Source organism: Semicossyphus pulcher, unplaced genomic scaffold (genome assembly GCF_022749685.1).
Source record: "Semicossyphus pulcher isolate SPU_LCO1_2020_fin unplaced genomic scaffold, fSemPul1.0.p SCAF_11, whole genome shotgun sequence".
NCBI lineage: Eukaryota > Metazoa > Chordata > Actinopteri > Labriformes > Labridae > Semicossyphus > Semicossyphus pulcher.
Window position 1 is genome coordinate 30,125,837 of NW_027211615.1, and position 21,664 is coordinate 30,147,500.

The 21,664-nt window shown below is 39.6% G+C and overlaps 2 protein-coding genes across 4 annotated transcripts in view; one reads left to right on the plus strand and one right to left on the minus strand.

Moving 5' to 3' along the window:
* Positions 1–8,037: 8,037 nt before the first annotated feature.
* On the minus strand, positions 8,038–16,218 carry taf1b (TATA box binding protein (Tbp)-associated factor, RNA polymerase I, B). Its single transcript, XM_069657435.1, has 15 exons — positions 16,112–16,218; positions 15,386–15,484; positions 14,343–14,430; positions 13,927–14,024; positions 12,803–12,895; positions 11,930–12,035; positions 11,220–11,388; positions 11,027–11,126; positions 10,769–10,916; positions 10,444–10,618; positions 10,283–10,320; positions 10,084–10,171; positions 9,699–9,769; positions 9,244–9,472; positions 8,038–8,731 (listed from the first exon to the last, which is right to left on the minus strand). The coding sequence occupies exons 1-15, from the start codon at positions 16,127–16,129 to the stop codon at positions 8,503–8,505; spliced, it is 1,749 nt and encodes a 582-aa protein (XP_069513536.1). The 5' UTR covers positions 16,130–16,218; the 3' UTR covers positions 8,038–8,502.
* Positions 16,219–18,440: 2,222 nt separating this feature from the next.
* adam17b (ADAM metallopeptidase domain 17b) overlaps positions 18,441–21,664 on the plus strand; it is a 9,713-nt gene continuing 6,489 nt past the window's right edge. For 2 of the 3 annotated variants that reach the window (XM_069657424.1, XM_069657426.1), the window contains exons 1-6: positions 18,441–18,748; positions 19,362–19,497; positions 19,604–19,737; positions 20,067–20,155; positions 21,139–21,319; positions 21,477–21,607. In XM_069657424.1, coding sequence (XP_069513525.1) covers positions 18,658–18,748; positions 19,362–19,497; positions 19,604–19,737; positions 20,067–20,155; positions 21,139–21,319; positions 21,477–21,607 — 762 coding nt within the window. In that variant the 5' untranslated portion in view covers positions 18,441–18,657. The remainder of the gene's footprint in view (positions 18,749–19,361; positions 19,498–19,603; positions 19,738–20,066; positions 20,156–21,138; positions 21,320–21,476; positions 21,608–21,664) is intronic. The other variant, XM_069657425.1, reaches the window with a different exon arrangement.

Sequence of the window (21,664 nt, forward strand, 5' to 3'; positions counted from 1 at the left end):
AACCTTAAAAATACTTTAAATATTTAACCACACAGCAGCTGCAGGGTGTTGAAAAGATTTTACTAAATAAAAAAATAAAGAAATCTAAATAAAAAGTTTTGTTTCCTGTCGATTCAAACGGATTTTATTTGGTTTTACAAAGCTGAGAACATGTGATTATCCATCTCTGTGTGTTTCTGTAAATATTGAACACCGTTTTCTTCTGATGACACATTTTATGTGAAGATTTAAAGAACAAAATCTGCAGTGAAGTACTTTCATGTTTTGAGGGTTGAAATCGGTTATTTGGGAACGAATCAAGAATGTTTAAATTTTAACCAAAGGTTAAACAGTCCTGTGAGAGATGAGTGACAGATTCTTTTCTAAATGAAAGAAAAACTATATTTATTTCTGCTTTGAGGATATGAATTACACATATGGATTTATTTTGATCAGAAGTTATTTATTTCTTTATTCCAATTCTATGAATAAAAAGTTAAATCAAAAAGTCAAATAAATCTTATTTCCATCTTTGTTTTTTCAGCCACCTCATCATTTTACTTTTGGTTGTCAAACCATCAAAACAAAATAAAAATTTCCAAAATCACGTTAACTAACTATAAAACCCTCAAATTATTCAAGTTGTTTGTCAGCATTTTGACATGTTAGCTGCATTACTAAGGTACAAACGTCAACATAAAAAACTAACAAATATAAATCTCAGAATGAATCCGAGTTATTTGTCTGCAGCTGTGCAGGAATGTTAATCCCACCCGCGTTTTACATTTTAACCTGAATCAGTGATCAGCGTTGTTTCATTTTCATCCTTTTCTTTCTCTCTCTCATCTTCATGGTTTTCTTTAAATGATCAACAGTTTGGTGAATTCTTCTGCAGAGCGACGCTGCTTTGCTTTTCAGGAACTCTCCTGGACGTTTTCCAGGGTTTCTTATCAGCAGTCTGACAGCCGCTGAGACTTTCTAAATTAGGAAACGGCATCACTTTGGTCTGGTTTTTTTTCCCTCATGTTTTCTGTTCAGGATCTGGAAAAAGTGCCGACCTGCGTATCAACTCTCTGAGTGCTGATTTGACGTTTTCCAGGCTGATAAACGTTCAAGTGTTTTCACGGTTCACAGGACGTCACACTGAAAGGCAGTTTGAGCTCCTCCATGCTCCTCACACAGAAAATGTCAAACAAACATTTTTAATTGATAAAACAATAAAACAGGAAGTAGAATTGAATACAAATCTATAAAAGTGGAATCAAAGAAGAGGGAAGAAGTAAACCGACAGAGACCTTTAATCATTAAACTGAATCCTTTAGACAAACATGATTTATGTTTCTGAGTTTAGATTTTCTTCATTAATATCTTTTATTTGTCTATAAACAATAAAGTGATTAAACATGTAAAAATATGATTAAGACAAGAAGTATTATATGGGTACTTTTGTTGTCGTGGTAACTGTTATTGTAATTATGCTGCTGCTTGTATGAGGACTACATCTGGTAGAAACAATAAATAAAATAACTTTTACTATTATAACTTCTCGCTTTCTAACATTACTTAATATTAATACAAAGTGTTTTTTTCTTTATCTTCACCTTTTTAAACTAAGTTTACAAATTAATAAAGCTCAAAGAGAAGCTTAAAGTTCACACTGGAACATTTTTTATCAAAGGTGGATTTCTGTGGCAGATTAAAGGTTTTGTGAGTCTTAAACAAAGTAATTATTACATTGTCTCACAGTGTCCCCTTCACGCTCAAAGAATCCTGCATGAGCTGTGTCTTACAATCCAAAAGTCCCGCCCACCTCTTGCTGTGATTGGTCAGCTGTGTGGAGGTAATGAAGTAGGCGGGGTCTGAACTTTTTCGGGTTTTTTTGGTCACTTTTCAAGAGAACGTTGTCAAGATGACTAAAACCTTAAAAGAGAGACTGTCTGAAAATGTGCTTACAGGAACAACTGACAAGATCTGGGAAGTATGGGTAAATGTACAGAGCAGGTACAAGTATGAGAACAAGGACAGGAGTTTGGTAGTATGGGAAAAGGTACAGGAGCAAGCACAGGTATAAGAGAACAAGGACAGGGGCCGGAGCAGGTTCAGGTACAGGAACAGGTAGAGAAGCTGGAGCAAATACGGGGACAGATACAAGAGAGGAGGTTCAGCTAAAGGTGTGGGAACAGGAACACTAGTAGCTGCAGTTATGGGGACAGGAACAAGAGAAGGTACCTGAACAGGTAGAGGAGCTGGAGCAGGTACGGGGAAAAGTTACAGAAGCAGGAACAGGTACGGGACTAGGAGCAGATACAAGTAGGAAACGGGTACAGGAGCTGGAGCAGGTACAGGAACAGATGCAGGTACATGTGCAGGTACAGGAGCAGGTAAAGCAAAATAAACAGGTACAGTACAAGGTACAGGTAAAGACTGCACAGCAATAGGTTCAAGTATAAGACAAGATAAGGAACAGGAACTAAAGGTACTGGTAGCTGGATCACAGGTACCTAGCAATAACTAGCCAATATTACTGTTAGCTACAAATACACTACAGTTAGACAACAGCTAACATTAGCCTACAGCCAATAACCAGCCAATAACCAGCCTATATTACCGTTAGCTACAAATACACTACGGTTAGACAACAGCTAACATTAGCCTACAGCCAATAACCAGCCAATAACCAGCCTATATTACCGTTAGCTACAAATACACTACGGTTAGACAACAGCTAACATTAGCCTACAGCCAATAACCAGCCAATAACCAGCCTATATTACTGTTAGCTACAAATACACTACGGTTAGACAACAGCTAACATTAGCCTACAGCCAATAACCAGCCTATAACCAGCCTATATTACTGTTAGCTACAAATACACTACAGTTAGACAAAAGCTAACATTAGCCTACAGCCAATAACCAGCCTATATTACTGTTAGCTACAAATACACTACGGTTAGACAACAGCTAACATTAGCCTACAGCCAATAACCAGCCTATATTACTGTTAGCTACAAATACACTATGGTTAGACAAAAGCTAACATTAGCCTACAGCCAATAACCAGCCTATATTACTGTTAGCTACAAATACACTACGGTTAGACAACAGCTAACATTAGCCTACAGCCAATAACCAGCCTATAACCAGCCTATATTACTGTTAGCTACAAATACACTACAGTTAGACAAAAGCTAACATTAGCCTACAGCCAATAACCAGCCTATATTACTGTTAGCTACAAATACACTACGGTTAGACAACAGCTAACATTAGCCTACAGCCAATAACCAGCCTATATTACTGTTAGCTACAAATACACTACGGTTAGACAACAGCTAACATTAGCCTACGGCCAATTACTAGCTAATATTAGCAGTGGTCTATAGGTATTATCTAACGGCTATAGGTTACCAAATACGATGTTTTACTTTGAATAATGACCTAAAGTCCATTGTGTTTTCAGTTGCTGATAAAGTGGAAAGCAATGAAATGATAGCATGGCCGGATAGCCTACATAAATACAACTTAAGGACCATATTAGCTTCAAACCCTGAGAGGAAAATTGTCGCTGTTTGAATATGGTGATGTGACAAAGGCTGGTGGGCTTGAGGTTTACCTCAGATGACTGGAGAGACAATGAGAGGAAACCCTATAGCACCAGACATCCCACATTATATCATCACTGACGTCCTTTCAACACAATGCATAAAAACACTGATTAATCAGCGTTTGTTGGTTTTTTCCTTCGCACACATTTAAAACTTTACTGTTAATGTAAGAAGACTGCACAAACATTACTCTTATAACATTTCAAACAAAACAAAAACATAACATGTATCAATTACTTTAATCCAAAATAATGTTAATAATGTTAATTGTTATAGGTTTTGTATTAATTGCCCAATCTCCTGCTGCCATGTTTAAAACACTGCTGTAACAGTATAAGTGTTCTTTTCATGTAGTCTTCTGTGTCCAGACTGTGTTTGTTCTGTGCTGCTGCAGCGTCCTGAGTTTACCTCTTGGGGTTACTTAAGGTGAACAGAGTTTTATGTCATTTAAAGGTAAAATACAGATTTAAAAGTCCTGCAGTGGAAGGAGCAACACCTCCCTCCAAAATGTAGCGGAGCAGTGATGTAACTAAGTACATTTACTCAAGTACTGTAAAAGAACACCTTGAAGGTACCTGAACTTGAGTATTTACATTTTCAACAACTTTCTTCTAAACGCTACTCATTTTGGTGTTACTGCAGTTATTTTGCTAATTCAGATTAATAAGTAAAAATATAATAGACAATATCACGAGCTACCAGGCTGCTGCAGTGTCCTGAGCTCACCTCTTGGGGTCAGTTCATGTAAACAGAGTTTTATCTCAGTCAAAGCTGAAAAGAGGAGGTAGAAAACAGATTTAAATAAAAGTAACATTAAAATGTTAAAGTTAAAATACAAGTTTTGCAGTGGAGTTAGTTAATATTCTCATTTTCCTGTTAAATGTTGGAGTAGTGGGGGAATAAAACTAACTAAAGTAATTAATTTAAGTACTGATCATAAGTACAACTTTTAATTATTATTCTAATTGAAAAATGTTTTTCAAATTAAATTAAATCTTTATTTATCTCTGTGTTCAGACTCTCTTTGTTCTCTGGCTGCTGCAGTGTCCTGATTTCACCTCTTGGGGTCAGTTAATGTAAACAGAGTTTTATCTCACTGAAAGCTAAAAGACATGTTCTAAAATAAATTAAATCAAGTTAAACAAAGGTTGAGATTAATGAAGTAGATAAAGTAAAACGTTTTGAAGTGGCATTATAGGGAGACATTTTAATTTCCATTGTAAATGTTGGAGTCGGCCTAGTGGTGGAATAAAACCAGCAACAGTATTTTTAATCAAGTACAGTACTTAAGTCAAATTTTTAAATGTTATCTTAATTAAAAAAGTGTTTTTCTAACCCTTTTTAATCTCTGTGTTCAGACTCTTTGTTCTTTGGCTGCTGCAGTGTCCTGATTTCACCTGTTGGGGTCAGTTAATGTTAACAGTTTTATCTCATTTAAAGGTGGAAAAATACAATAAAGACAACAGACTTAAACAAATTAAATATTTCTACATGTAACTACATTGATTAGGTTTAATATAAGACTTGTAGTAGAGTTTAAATTCAACATTTTCCCATTAAAACGTAGTGAAGCAGTTACCAATGACTGTTCTTTGGAACACCTTTGAGGTACTTGTGTATATTTATTTTCTACCTCATCTACTACATTTCATGATTTTATTTATAAGGCGATTCAGAATCACAAGCTACACAGCAGTAAACAATTTAAAGTAAGTTATCTTATATATATTAATTTATATATAACAATATAAATATATACATACCAAATGTATCAGCTGACACTTAAAATTCTTTACTTTGACATGTACGAGATCAACCCTTTGGTTTTTATTATTTATATGATCATTCAAAGATCGATGTACGTGTCTCACCACTCGTGTAGCAGAGGAGAAATACACTCCTTCAAGACTTATTTTCTTAGTCATTATTAACTTCTGGTTTCAGACTCTCTTTGTTCTCTGGCTGCTGCAGTGTCCTGATTTCACCTCTTGGGGTCAGTTAATGTAAACAGAGTTTTATCTCATTTAAAGGTGGAAAAATACAAAAAATTAAACTGATTTAAATATGTAAAAGACAAGTGTTATATTGAAGTTAAACGTGCCATATTTTAATCAAAAATATATGATATCTGTAGTGAAATACAACTAGCCTGGGTACATTTATCTACTATCGCCTACAAATTGAGGTACTATTTCCCAGCTAGTTTGCCAGCTAATGCTAATTCTTTCTTACGCTCACAGATTATTTCGACACACAAAAAAAAACGAAATATGTCTTCCACCACTAAAGTGTTGCATCACAAAATAGAATACTCTGCTGTTATACGTTTAGTCACATTTAAAACCGTGTTTAAAATCATCACTTTGATTTATTATCAGACTCTTCGTTCTGTCTGCTGCAGTGTCCTGATTTCACCTCCTGGGTCACTTATGGTCAGTTATCTTATTCAAACCTGTAAAATTAAATAAAATTAAAAAGACTAAAATAAAATCGAATAGAAAACAGATTCAGCTGTCCCTGTAGTGTCTGTAGTTAAACGTGTCCCCATGTAAACTGTCCTTTCAGGTCTGAGCTGTGGGGGTTGTTTTTTGGCGGCGGCCATGTTCGTCCCTCGTTATAGTCTGCCGGTGTTGCTAGGCAACTTCAGAGCGTTGGGCAGGTTGCCATGGCGATACTATAGAGAGAGCCGCGTTACCTCGTGTCACCTCGGCTCCGTGCTGCGTTCACATACGGCTGGGTGATTCCAACATCCACAGATTATTTTGAGCGTGTCCTCAGATGACTCCAGAGAGCAGCTTTACATTTTCCCTCACACGGCTTTAAAGGAGAAAACTTTGTTTCTGAATCTGATTCTGACAATCAAAGTGGCAGAAATGATCAGGTTTTAAAGATTAATTATTAATAAAACTTGAAAATATTCGACATTATCGTCATATGTATGTACATTGACAAGAGGGATCAGTGGTTTAATTAAATAAAAGTACGTAACGTCATGAGGAAAATGGAGTTACAGTAATATTATAATATATACTATAGAAACATTGTCTTAGATTATTATTATATCATTAGATTATATACAAATATTAGATTATATGATCATTATTATTGTTATTATTATTATTATTATCCCGCATTAAGGTGAAAGCAGGGTTTTACTGGTGGAGTTGGTTGAGGTGGAGCTCATTTTGAATTATTTTAGTGACTGTTACCAATTATTTTAGTTCTGGTTGATTTGCTGATTATTTTCTCCATTAAATGATTGTTTTGTTGGTTAAATTGTGAAAACAGTTATTCTGTCACAATTCACCATATTTACACTGCGTATACACTCATTAGCTACCCTAACAGCTAACGTTAGCATTCAACCCCATTGCAGCTAACATTATGGTTTGGTATTGTGAATGTTGTCTAGCTAACAGTAATATAAGCCAGCTGCCTGTAATGCTAGCTGCTGTTGGATGACTGAGTTGTGGATATAAAAGTAGTAATTAAAAACCTTGTTTCACCTTAGCCGCTGAATTTCACTATTAATTGTCTCTTTTGTAGTTTTTCCAGTCAGCTAACAAGACACCTTAGACAACAGCTAACATTAGCACTCAACCACTTAGATTACATTATCATTAAATAGTGTTAATTAATACAACAGGAAAGGCAGAAATTCCAAGCTAACGGTGACGATAGCCAGCTAACGGTTATCTAAGCTGTTTTTTTTTGGTTGTTGGTAGTTAACGAGTAATCTAAATACTGACTGATGTCCCCCCGAATCTTGACTTTCTATTGTCTTTTTGATGCTGATCAATTGGAAAACAATCACCATGGTAGCAACTTGTCAATCACAGGTAGCCCCGCCCTAAAGCCTCCCCTGCTTACCGGTCTCTGTGACTCTAAATGGGAGCATCACTGAACATCATGCTGTATTGAACTGGGAATCGAACCAGGAACCTTCTAGCTGTGAGGAGACCGTGCTAACCACTGCATGTTAAATATAAAGTCGTGTTTCTTTTTCTTTTCTTCTTGTAGAAAAGATGTTTGTTTGTTGAACTTTAAACATTCACTATTAATAAATCAATATTGCATCGCAGCTCCTCACTGATCACTCTGGTTCTGTTTGTACAAACAGATGTTTCATTAAAGTCTCATTAGCATGTTGCTCCTACATGCGTGTTACTATAGATACAAATTGCCAGTTACTGTTGTGTGTATGTGTACCTGTTGTAGCAGCACTGCAGTGCTCAGCGTCAGTATGAATGAACCTGCTGCTCCTCTGTGTGTGGCGCCTCCTGCTGGTCACCGTCTGTCACTGCAGCTCTCTGCTGTTTCTTTGTCTTCAGTGTTTCAGCTGCAGAACAAAGACGAGCCAGGAGGATAGAAACAGAAATCAAGTGTTGTGACTCCAGAAACTTTGGTTTTAAAATCAAGACATGAACTCAATCTGCTGATTTTATGTGACTTTTTTCCACATTTACGTCTTTATTGGCAAAACATGAAACAAAAAAAGATTGTAATAATTTCGTTCCCATTTTCTCCTGCTGATAGATCGTTACTGCAGCTCTGCCTCCATGTCACTATTCTGAGTGTTGTCCGTTAAAGAGATTTCTGTGATGTTGATTAGTCTCTGGTCTTTTTTACTCGCTGCTTTAAGTATTTTTTTTACAAATCATCTGCAGCTTCCATCAGAAAAATCAGAGATGAAGACCCTTCTGTTGGAGCCCTTTCAGAAACAACAGCCCCCTGTTCCCACGTCGCTCTCATATATTGAGGTGAGGTGTGATCTTCCGACCACAGGCTGATAAATATGAAGCTGTTCAGCTGCCAACTCTTAGAACTTTGATGTTTGAGCGTCCTTGAACGCACCAATGGAAACATGATGTTAAATTATTGTTCTGAACTCCAACAAACAATCAGCTGAAGGTTTTTCATCTTGTGTCTCTTTCTCTCTGTGGCGTCCTGCTCTCAGCTCTGGTCCTCGTCTTGGTTCTGGTCCGTCTAGGTGTTTTGCTGCTGAACACTCGTCTCTCCACCATCAGCACCTCCTCATACAGGTACGCTGGCTTCACGTCCAGCAGGAAGCTGAAGAGCTGCAGCACCCACACAAACATCCGAGGCAGCGTTGCCTCCACCTCCGAGTAATGACTCCTGCACTTCCTGCAAAGAGGAAGAAGAAGAAGAAGAAGAAGAAGAAGAAGAAGAAGAAGAAGAAGAAGAAGACAGGTGATCATAAGTAAAGTGACGTTGATCTCAAGCGATGTAATAATCCAATAACCCTACGAGGCGAACACGCAATCAAAAGGTCGTCCACTAAAAGTTGTTGTTGTTGTTCTTGGTGTGTGTGCAGAGAGCGATGTAACGTCTGTGTGTGGTTAAAACAATCATCTTCCTCTGTAACAAAAAGGTCTATCTCTGTAGGGATCCTTTCTGTCATGTTGTCACACACTTAGAATAACAATCTGAGCCTGTCAGTGGAAACAACAACAACTTTTAGTGGACGACCTTTGACCCATCAAGGATTATGTTGCAGCCGTTACAGCCTGTTTCACTGCTGCAGGATGAACACATCGACTGGAGACACTCACACACTTATTAGAGCATAAAATATGTACAAATAGCACCAGGTTTAGAGATACCTGTAATAATTTGTCATGTTGCAGCTGACCTACCAGCTGCTGCAGGGTCTGAGTGCTGGGTGCCAGTATGTCGGGTTAGAGGGGGTCTGCATGTTGTGTTTCAGTGTCACAACGCCATCCAGCTTCTTGTGGTGCATGCTGGGACCGTCAGCTCCGTCCTCATCCCCCCAACAGAACCTGAAGCTGGACGGACGGACGCGCTCTGCAGCCGCCGGACGAGAGGAGAGCTTCTCAAAACAGAGCTGCAGCTGCTCTGCTATTCCTGCACACACACACACACACAGCAGCTTTTAGCTACATGTAGCTTTATGCTAACTGGCTGGACCATCAAAAAATCCACAGCATCACGTTTTGTTCGAGCTTCTCTCTCTGAATACAGATTTAAAGTCTACAAGATGTCAGAGGAGCGTTACAGAAACGTTTACACGATGTGTTCTGTGTACCATCACCTCCCTCGTCTGTGCGGGGGAGTAGAAACTCAGACTTACTTCTCTTCTTCATCACGACGTATTTGTCCTTCTTGTTCATGTAAAGAGGTTTCTTTGACCTCCACTGTTTCCTGTGGACACAAAGCAACTACTGTTTCAGAGAGTGTAAACGTCAAAGCAGACATTTTGGAGGCTCTGTTTTTGTATTTAAAGTTAAGGTAATAAAAAAAAACAGGTAAAGAGACACAATAAAGTTTCTCTGACGCTCTGCTGCAGCCACAGGACGTCAGGCTGCTAACGTTAGCTTCACAACAGAGAGCAATCCAGGACAGGTAGTATACAGAGGTAAAAAATGAACACTAATGTGTATTTTTATTGTGTGGTATCAAAAGGAGACTTTGTCTGTTTTTGTGATGTTGGTCTGTAAAGGTGGATTGTGTCTCACCTGGCGATGTCGTGCTCTCTCCTGTGCTGAGCTCGAGTCAGAGCGGCCTGCAGCAGTCTGAACCACCTCCTCAGGCTGAACATGCTTCCTGTCAAAACTTTATTATTCACTCAGAAAAACACAAACGGACAACTACAGGCTCAGAGGTGTGAAATTCATCCCGAAAGATGAGAGGGTGTTTCACAGGTGCACGGCTCACCTGAGTCATCCTGATCGCCCGCCTCGTTTGATAAATCCCTGAAAAACAAACCAAAGAGACGCTTCACTTTAAAAAACATCAAAGTTTCTTGAATATTTGTACGTATCAGTTCTAGCTTCGCTCTCTGAGATCGATTAAAGGACCAGTTCAGATAAACTCACCATTCAGTGTGGTCGTCCAGGCCGAACACCAGCTTCATGGTGACGATGACGAGCGCGGCCGCCTGCACGTCGTACCGCGGCAGGACGGGACAAGACAGACGGTCGACGGTGTGGAGAGTTTGATCCGCCATGCCGGCACGCTCCATCAGCCTGCAGAGCCACGGGTGGAGCTCGTCTGAGAGGGAGGCAAAGATTAACATCATCAACACGTCTGAGAGGGAGAGAGGGTTAAAGGTCGTATACACGGGAGTATCTTCAGTTCTGCTGTCTGTAGTGTTCTCAGCACTACAATCAGTTCTGTCACTAGTTTTGTGAGCACTCTTACCGGGCAGATTAGCGTCGGTCAGGTAGCGCAGGCTGAGCAGGGCGGGGTGCAGCAGACTCTGGCGGCTGATTGGAGGAAAAGCAGGAAGTCTGAGGAGCAGAACGAGAGCGTGAGCCTCCTGATGCACCGCCCGGTGAGACGGGACGCTCTGAGGAGGGAAACAAGCGCACATCAAAACTGAACTCCTGTGAGTGAAGGGGGACTGTTAGTATTGATTAAGTTATTGATCAGAGTTTAGGGAGCTGACTGGTGTCTGACCTCGACTCTGAAGATGAGCGCGTCTTTTCCTTCCAGCTTCATCTCTTCAGGAAGTTCCTCGTAAGCGTTCACATACGGGACGTGACCTTCACTCACCAACCTGAAACACACCTTCATGTCTCAGGACTGCACTGTACAGCATCCAAAGCATTAACTCATCTGTGGTTACCTGAGCAGGTGTGTGTGCAGTTACCTGAGCAGGTCGCTGAGCGTCAGCGGCTCGCGGCTCCAGGTGAGGGCGATGTGGATCAGAGCGAGAGTCTTCTTCATGCTCATCAGGCCGCGGGGTCTCCTCAGCCGGGCCGACAGGTAGGAGGCGGCGTCCAGCGAGCCCGAACACACCGACCAATCACTGGGGCTCTCTGTGCAGGTGAAGGAACACGTCACCTTGAGCAGGGTTCTTGCACCATTTTTAAAACACTTTTAAGACCTCAAATATAATTTAAGACCTACACATGTAACTTGTTCAGTGCCGAGAGTTCTGACTACTCATTGTCCTTCACACCGTGAACCAATGAAGCACACTAACCAGCCTGTTAGTGAGGATAAGTGAGGCTGCTCTCAGTCACTGTAAACGTTTCTGTGTGCTCAGTGACGTCCCTGCAGCAAACATCAAGGGACAGCTTCTATACTCTTTGTGACAGTAGTGTTAGGGCACTGTGTGACAATTCTCCCATCAGCCTCAAACGCACCACCTGAAATTTAGAGTCACTTTAAAAGACTTTCTGACCCTGACTTTAATTTAAGACTTTTGAAGGATCTGCAGGAACCCGGAGTACAAAGGTCATGTGTCTGATTTTAAATTCGTATTATTCATTTTATTTTGAAAAACACAGGATATGACAGTGGAAATATATGAGAAACTTAAACAACAACGTCATTTATGATGTCTGTTCAAAGTACCTGCGTTTGATCCGGCGGTGCTGGGCGGGTTCGTCTCTCCGTCTGTCTCTACGTCCGACACGGCGGACGACTCGGCAGCACTTTCAGAGTCTGAGCCCGGACGCCTCTGAGGAGAGAGAGAGCGAGAGAGACAGAGAGAGAGCAGAGACAGAGAGAGAGAGAGCGAGAGAGAGAGAGAGCAGAGACAGAGAGAGAGAGAGAGAGAGAGCAGAGACAGAGAGAGAGAGAGAGAGCAGAGACAGAGAGAGAGAGCAGAGACAGAGAGAGAGAGAGAGAGAGAGAGAGAGAGAGAGAGCAGAGCAGAGACAGAGAGAGAGAGAGAGCAGAGACAGAGAGAGAGAGAGAGAGCAGAGACAGAGAGAGAGAGAGAGAGAGAGAGAGAGCAGAGACAGAGACAGAGAGAGAGAGAGCAGAGACAGAGAGAGAGAGAGAGAGCAGAGACAGAGAGAGAGAGAGAGAGAGAGAGCGCAGAGACAGAGAGAGAGAGAGCAGAGACAGAGAGAGAGAGAGAGCAGAGACAGAGAGAGAGAGACAGAGACAGAGAGAGAGAGAGAGAGAGACAGAGAGAGAGAGACAGAGACAGAGACAGAGAGAGAGAGAGAGAGAGAGACAGAGAGAGAGAGCAGAGAGAGAGACAGAGAGAGAGAGAGAGAAAGAGAGAGAGACAGAGAGAGAGAGAGAGAAAGAGAGAGAGATAAAACATTGAATCACATCTGAATCCTCCGTCATCTTCACAAACAGGTTAAATTAATAGTTAACTTAAACTCACTGAAGACTCGACTGTAAAAACGGTGTACATTAAAACTTACAATAATAAAGTATAAAACTATAAATGAAGAAGTGTGTTCATGTCTGTGGACTTTGTGAACTGACCAGTTTAAACTGGGAGCTCCTCACTGGGTTGTGTGTGAAGGCCTGCTGACTCTTCTGCAGGTACAGTCTCCACAGCTGACACAGCACCTCGTCCTGAAGCCACACACACATGTTACACACGTTACACACACGTCACACACACATCAAAATGCGTTAAACACACATTAAAACATGTTACACACACGTCAAAACACACGTTACACACACACACAAAACACGTTACACACACACACACAAAAACACGTTACACACACGTGAAAACACACGTTACACACACACACACACAAAAACACGTTACACACACGTCAAAACACACGTTACACACACACACACACACAAAAACACGTTACACACACGTCAAAACACACGTTACACATGTAACACACACATTAAAACTTGTTACACACACGTCAAAACTTGTTACACACAGACAAAAACACGTTACACCCACGTCAAAACACACGTTACACACACATCAAAACACACGTTACACACACATCACAACACGCGTTACACACATGTTAAAACATGTTACACGCACGCTCCACACACCAACACACGTTACACACACTTTAAGACACGTTACAAACATATCAAAACAAGTTAAACACGTTAAAACAACTTACACACATCAAAACACACGTTTCACACACGCTCCACACACCAACACACGTTACACACATGTTAAAGCACGTCATAACACGTTACACACACCAACACACGTTACACACATGTTAAAGCACGTCATAACACGTTACACACACCAACACACGTTACACACATGTTACACAAACGTTACACACACCAACATGTTACACACATGTTACACACACGTTTAAGCACGTTAAAACACGTAACACACGTTATAACACGCTACACACGCCAAAACACGTTACTCACATGTTACACAAATGCTTAAGCATGTTAAAACACGGTGCTGACAGGAAGTGTATAGGGCGTTTGAAAATTTTTTTTAAAAAATCATCACGTTAAAACACACGTTAAAACACACATTTAAAACACATTACACGCACATGTTACACACACACACACACACACACACACACACACACACGACACAGCAGGCTGTTTCTTCAAGCTTCACTATGAGCTGAAAAACGGACCTTGACTCGAGGACTGACTCCCAGCCTGAGCAGAGCGTCGGCCTGGTTCTTCAGGATGAACTGGAAACCCTCACAGATCATCCACTGACGCCCGCGCTCTGAAAACATCCAGAGTTTATCCCACAGCTCAGACTGAACACTGAACAGGTTTACACGTTTCAAGAGAATCAGAAACTCTGCTGCTGAGTTTAACTCTGTCAAACACAAAGTCAGATATTCTCTGATCTCTCATATTTAATGCTTTTAAATGCAAATAATTTGGGTTTTGAATTGTTTGATGAGATAAAACTGACAAACAAATCTGTATTGAATAAATAAATCTGTTACATTGAATGAATCTTGTCTTTGTCTGTTTGATCTAAAGTTAATCTCATGTATTCGTTTGTTTTCGGACCGTCGGGGACTCTGACACTGACCGGCCCTCTTGGTTCTGGTTCCTCTGCCGATGGTGGAGATCCTGGAGGAGCCGGGGGTGAAGTTTGGGTCCACCACCTCTCTGGTTCTCTGAGGACGATGGGAAACGTTCACATTTTCAATCAGGCAACACTGCCACCTGCTGACAGGAAGCGGTACTGCAGCCGGAGGGAAACAAACTGAACTACTGGGAATAAAACTTGCGTACTCGTATCTGGTAAAACACAATGCACAATAAATGTAGTGTGATTTGTATCTGTGCGTCTAATTTACCACGAGTTTGTCACCATTTGTATGTCAACTTAATATTTTTAAATGGAAATATAACTAAGAGTGAGAATACTTTTGAGACTGTTTTATTCCCATACTCAACTTTCTACCTGAAACTGAAGCTTCGTCTTCAGTTTCCAGTTTAGACTGAACGTGAAATATTCTTCAACTGTTAAAAGCAAAAGTCACAGAGCTCCAGAGGTAGATCAGCACTCCTCTTTAATCTTTAACTGGCTTCTAGTAAAGCAAATAAAAGTGTTGCTGCTAGTTTATAAAGTTCACAATTATTTGGGTCACAAATAAAATTCTGATCTTTAAGTAGGAACAGGGACGGTGGTGGCTCAGTGGTAGAGTGGGTCATCTTTCAATCAGAAGGTTGGGGGTTGTAGTCACATGTCATAGTGTCGTTGGGGCAAGACACTGAACCCCAAATTGCTTCAGGTGGCAGAGCCAACAGGTATGAATGGACACAGATCTGATTGGAGATCGGCACATAGGCCTTTGCCATCAGTGTGTGAATGTGAATGGTCGGAAGACTAGAAAAGTTCTATGGATGTACGGTCTCTTTACCTTTAAGATCTTCAGGAAGGCTTAAAAACAAAGTGAAGCTGTGCTGCTGCAAACAGACTGAACTAACTCTGATGATCTCTAACAGCTTGAGATCAACTTAAGAAGAGCTGCTGCAGCTGACTGAGCCTGTTCAGATCAACGTTCAAGTAAACCTGATAGATGTGTTCTTTAACTCAGATCAGCTGTTGTTGTTGTTGTTGTTTACCTCGATGACGTTGTGGCAGGATCTGCAGTAGAAGCGACCTTCTTCTGAAACTCCCCAATCCACCGCCGAACACTGAGCACAGGGCTCCCTGTATCCGGCCTGCGCGCCCCACACACAATCACACACACACACACACACACACACACACACACACACAGACGAAGTTAGTGCAGATATACAGCTGTATATACTCCAAACCAGTCAGTTACAGTGTGTTGATGTTAAACACAGCAAAGTGATCTTAACAAAGTGTGTATTAAACATAAGTAGGAGAAAGATTAAATGTGACTTTTGTTACCTAAACAAACCTTGAACCAGATCTGCACAGAAATACAGCTGTTGACAAATATTACTATTATTATATTATTACTGTGTTAACACGTTAACAAATGTACTGGACACAAACCAAATAATCATTTCTAGATACACAAATAACTTGATTGAGTCTGTGCAATAATAACACAGCTCGCCAAGATTCATTCATAAAAACAGAATTTTCTGTGCCCACAGATAAATTATCTGGTCTGAGTTCGTGAAACAAATCTAAAAATGCGTTAAATAATATAATAAATAATAATGCTGTTATATGTTTTATGATAAACATTCTGAGTTTTAATACAGTTTGTAGGACTAGCTAACACCAAGCGCGCGCTCGTTGTTAGCTCTACGTTCGTCACGTTAGCTAACATATTTATCAAAGTAGGAGTACCGTTCAGAGTAAATTACCGTTTGTTCTTCGTCCATTTTCACCGACAAATAAAAAGTTTTATCTGGTGGTTGAAATTTTATCTTTAGCTCGTCCACATGTGGAAGGTTTGTTTGGGATTTTCTTCTTCTACCATCATTTCCGGTGGTACGAACGCACGCCAACACTCTGGTGCCCCCCAGAGTCCACATAATGAACTATAGCGTGCTGCATTCAGGGCATGTCAGAAGAATCGGAAAAGGGAGTTTTCGGTTGGGCAAATTCACGCGAAGGCGGACCATCAACTAGGAAAGTCAGTGAAACATTTTTTGACTTGGATGGTTGACATATTTGGAGTCATATTACATAAAAAGCTAGCAGAAAAAGTAAATATTGACTTCATGGTCCAAAACTTTGTGGTCATTTACATGTTGCATGAACATTTTGTGGCTCATTTGGACCATGTGACATTAAGCCGCAGCAAATAGTTGGTGTCTATGTAGAAATACCTAGATTAGTTCTGAGCAATAAAGTATCGCACATTTAATTTATAGAATCTATAATATTTCTATATTATAAATTAAAGCACACAGGAGTCTGAGAAACGGCTCTCGGCCCGTAGCTAGCCAAAACTACGTCATTCCGAGTAGAACTTGAATGCAACATTATTCAACTTACCTCACTGCAAATATGTTCTTTTTTTCTTCTGTTATTTGACATATTTAAAATAATATATGTATAAAGAAAATTACATTATCTCTAAAAAAGAAACATGGTATTTACAATATTTGTATTTTGGGGGTATTTTGTATTTTAGTTCTTTTTCGTATTTATTTTATTTATTTTTAAATTGGTTTTTTTGAATTAAATTTTTTATAATTTTCCCTACTTTTTGAAATAATTTATTTCCTTGATTTCTTTTCTGTTTGTGAACTTGAACTGAGTATTTCGTGTTTTTACTAAATGAAAGACATTTTTTATTATTATTATTTATGATATTTATGTTTTAATATGATTGCTGATAATATGTTTGTTTTTTTCATGGGAGGGTGTTCAGGAATTATTTTTTATTTGAAAATTTGTTAATTTGTTTAATTCCATTTACTATTATATTATTACTCTTTTTAGTTAAAAGAACTTAAGCTGCATTTAATGTTTGAAAAGTGTGATGTTTATAAAGTTTGTAATAATTATTGATAAGCAGACACAGTGTTTGTGTGTTTACGGTGTTATATTAAGTTAACAGTGATCAAAATGTAGTTTTATTTAACTTCCGGTTGTATAATTTTTTTGGTAGGCTGTAATTATATTCTGAGGTGAGGTTTATAGTTTCCTTTGATGTTTGTTCACCATCAGTGTCTGATGATGTTTCCGGTTGAATGGCTGTTGGTAAAAGCGGATCTGGATGAGATCAGATGTTATAAATAGAGCTGCCAGATGTCTGTTATTCTCTTATGTAAGACGGACGACGGACATGTTCCGTCACTCTCATCTTCTTCACTCTGTCTTTGTCTTTGTTTTACAGTTTTAACGCCCTAAGCACCGAACACTGTAAGAAATGACGTCCAAAAACTCTTTTTTGTTTCTTGAGTTTTTGGGATTCCAGCGTGTTTCACTTAAACGTACAGCTCGCGAGGACAAGAGCGTAGTAGGGAAGCGGATTTTCAAAATAAAGCAGTTTCTTGGAACTCTGATTTTAGCAACTTGTAAGTTATTTTCTACACTGCTGCTACAACAACTAAAAATCATACTACTACTACTAATAATAATAATATTATTATCATTCTTATAAAAACAATAACCATTCAAATAATTTGATTAAAAATAAAATCGAGAAAAACACACTGACAAAAGTATTACATTGTATTTAATCCTTGGAAAAATAAGAATTGAACAGTAAACTGTGTTAATAGAATATGCAATTTTAAACTGATATTTCACATTCCCTCTGATATTAATGATTGTTTTTTTTATTATATATTTTACATCTATATTTTTTTTTACTTATGTCTTTATTATTTGTCTCTTAACCATATCATCGATTCTTGTTTTAAAATGTTAATTTACATATGCAGGGTGTATATATTTCATAGATTGTATTTATTTATCTTTATTAGTATTTAACCATATTATCTTTAAAAACCTGGTGACTGCATCATCTTCATTTGTCTATTCCATGAAAAGAAATCATTTGATTTACAGTATATAATAAGTATTTCAGTATTGTCAAAGGGGCTACTTTATTCTCTAAACCTTACGCTTTTATTGTGAAAGCTGTGAACAGTACTTCCGCCCTGCCTCTCTTGATGTTAGCTGTGTTAGCTAGCTTGACTCAGGCGCTGTGAGTCTTCCTGGTTGAGTCTTCCTGGTTTTATGGACTGGAAACGTTTTTTCTGATTGAGTCTAAACAAAACAAAGACTTCAGCTGGACACATTCACTAAAGTTCATCAGTAACCTGTTTTTAAACTCTAGTTTAGGTTCAAACTGTCGTTAAAGTCTTTAATCTGATGTGTCGAGACTTTAAACCGAAACAAGCAGCGTCGACCTTTTTTCCATTCAGTCCATCCAGCGGATTAAAAATCAAACATGAGACAGGAGCTCATATTTTTATCTCTTTTTATGGTTTTAACGGAAGCCGCCATTTCTCAACCTGTAGGACCAGAAGAGGAGCATTACAGTAAGTGTTTAAAGTCATATAGGTTTAGGTAAATGTCTGGTTTCATGTTGGTTAAAGCAACAAGCCTGTCTTCACTCAGCAGGCAAAGTTAATCTGGATTATATGGAGGCTCCAAAAAAAAAAATCAAATGAAAAGTTAAAATATTTGGAGAAAAACACTCGTTCATACGTTAGCATGTTCACTATATAAGTTTAAAAAGCAAAATATGAAGGTAATATGTGAATCAAATTTATTTTTAAAAAGTGTTTTTCTAAGTCGTAATTATATAATAATAACTTAAAATGTGGTTGTAAGGCAAAATGATGTTGCCTAAATAAAAACTATAAGATAATTAGACCACAAAAGGAAGTCTAAATGAATATAATCTAATAGAGAAGATTTGATGTGATAAAGGTGTGTTTTTATCCAAACTATGACGTGAGTCAAAAGGTAGGATCTTTAGCACGAACCTGTCCGGCAGCACTAACTTTTTTCTTTTTCTAATTGTAGTTTTTTAAACTGTATGTAAATGATTTGTGGATTACTTGTCGTACTTGTTTTTGTTTGCCCGTCTGTCACTGCGTCCTCCAACACTCAGAGGTAACCTGACTGTGAGCGTGTGTTTTCCCTCAGCAGCGTCTCTCAGGTCGATGCTGAACGACTTTGACGTGCTGCCCGTCTCCAGCCTGCAGACTCACTCCGTCCGCCGCAGAGACCTGCAAACTGAGACTCATGTGGAGAAGCTGCTCAGCTTCAACGCCCTGCAGAGGTCAGAGTTCACAGCTCAGGTGGTTTGTCGTCACAGAGAGATTTCAGAAGGAAACAGTGTGTGTGTGTGTGTGTGTGTGTGTGTGTGTTTGTGTGTGTGTCTGCAGGCACTTCAGACTGTACCTGAGGACCAACGACCAGCTGTTCACCGAGGACTTCAGAGCCGTGGTCGTGGAAGAGGACGGCCGGGAGCGGAGCGTCTCCGTCAACAGACACAACTACTTCACCGGACACGTCATCGGTAACGCAGAGCAGCCGGACATACACCTTTAAAGGGATAGTTCGGATTTTTGAAGTATCGTCAGCATGTTACCTGCAGTCAGTGTCTGTCAGCGCGGCTCCTGTTTGTTGAAGTCTACCAGAGAAACGACACAGAAGCTGAATATATATAAAAATCAATACCATTTAAGTGTGTTATATTTTACTATACTTTCAAACAGCCTTTTTCTTTAGTATGTTTGCTACCGTTCAACCTCTGTATTCCTACACATGCAGCGCGTACTGTCCCTTTAAGGATATAGAATAAAATAAACAACAGATTTATGATCAGTTTCTGTTTTGTGTCTTCAGGGGAGGAAAACTCTCGAGTTCAGGCTCATATAGACGACCACGAGTTCTCTGCTCACATCCTGACTGACGAGGCCGAGTTCAACATCGAGGTGAGACAACAGCGGAGAGAAAGAGACGCCATGGTTTTTATTACAGCAACGTTTGAACCTGTTGAACGACAGGCTGAAAGTTCAGACAACACCTGACAGCTGCGACTCCAGTCAGCAGGTCACGGGAAAAAACAGTTTGTGAAAATAAGTTTGAAGAAAAACCAAACTGAGACGTTTTACCAACAAATGTTTTTTATTTTTGTTTTCTAAAAAGAATTTTATGTCAAATTATCATCGTTTGAATTTATGGTCCTCGTTGTGTTTAATGTAGAAATCCAAACTATTTCTGCTAATAGAAATATTCCTTTGAACTGTTGCACTTTAAAATATAAAACTGACCATTAAATAAAATACATAATTATACATTAAACAAGAAGTCTTTTATTTTGAAAGAATACATGCAACATTTTAATTTGAAAACAGAAAAAATTCAGTTCATCTTAAAACAACCTTTTAACATAATAAAGGCTTTTAATGTGAAAAGTGTTTTTAATGAGAACAAACTGAAAAACTTCGGTTGATCTAAATGTTGCATTTGAAGTCGTCTCGTTGATCTGCACTTTCTGACAGTTTACAGGCACAACAAATAATCTGTTATTGACAGAATATTAACTGATAATCGATTAGCTGACATGCTAACAAAGACAGTGCTAACATGATGATGACCATGGTCTAACTCTGAGTTTCTCTCATTAGCATGCTAACGTTAGCTTATCAGCAGTGGGGATGGTGATGATGTCTTTAGTTGTGAAGGTGTTTGATGGTAAACCAAAGAATCAGACACGGTGAAATGTTGACCTGAAGATGGCGCTAGATGAGAAGTCAGAAGATCGCCAAAATAAAAGAGTTCCTCCTGAGGGGAGCATGAACGTCTGAACCCAACCTCGTACGACTGCGTGAACAGCTGTTTCAGTCTGACTGATGTTACGACACAGAACCGCCCTGATGTCTCCTGCTGTCCTTCTTCTTCTCTCCGTGTTCAGCCTCTCTGGAGGTTCACGTCGGCGCCCCCTGATGGCCGCCTGCTGATCTACCGCTCAGAGGACATCAGAAACCTCAGCCGACTGCACCAGCCTTCAGTCTGCGGCTACCTGACCTCTGACCCCGACCTCCTGCTCCCTGATGGAGTTAAAGTGTCTGCGTTAGAGAACCGAGAGGAAGACGGTGAGCGGGTTGTAAATTGACAGAAAAGCTTCGTTGTGTTCTGACTTTTGATTCCTTCATTAAGATGGTTGGTTCATTGTTTAGGAGGTGGTAATATAAGATGCTAACTGCGTTAGCACGTGTCGTTTGAACATGACTGTGTGTCTCACCTGCTCAGGGTCGGTGCTCAGAGGGAAGCGTCAGGTCCACGATCACCTGAAGAACACCTGTCCTCTGCTGCTGGTGGCCGACCATCGCTTCTTCAAACACATGGGCCGAGAGGAGGAGAGCACCACGCTCAACTACCTGGTCAGTACACGTCCACATGTAACCTCCGTCACCTCCACACGGTGTTCAGGTATCCGG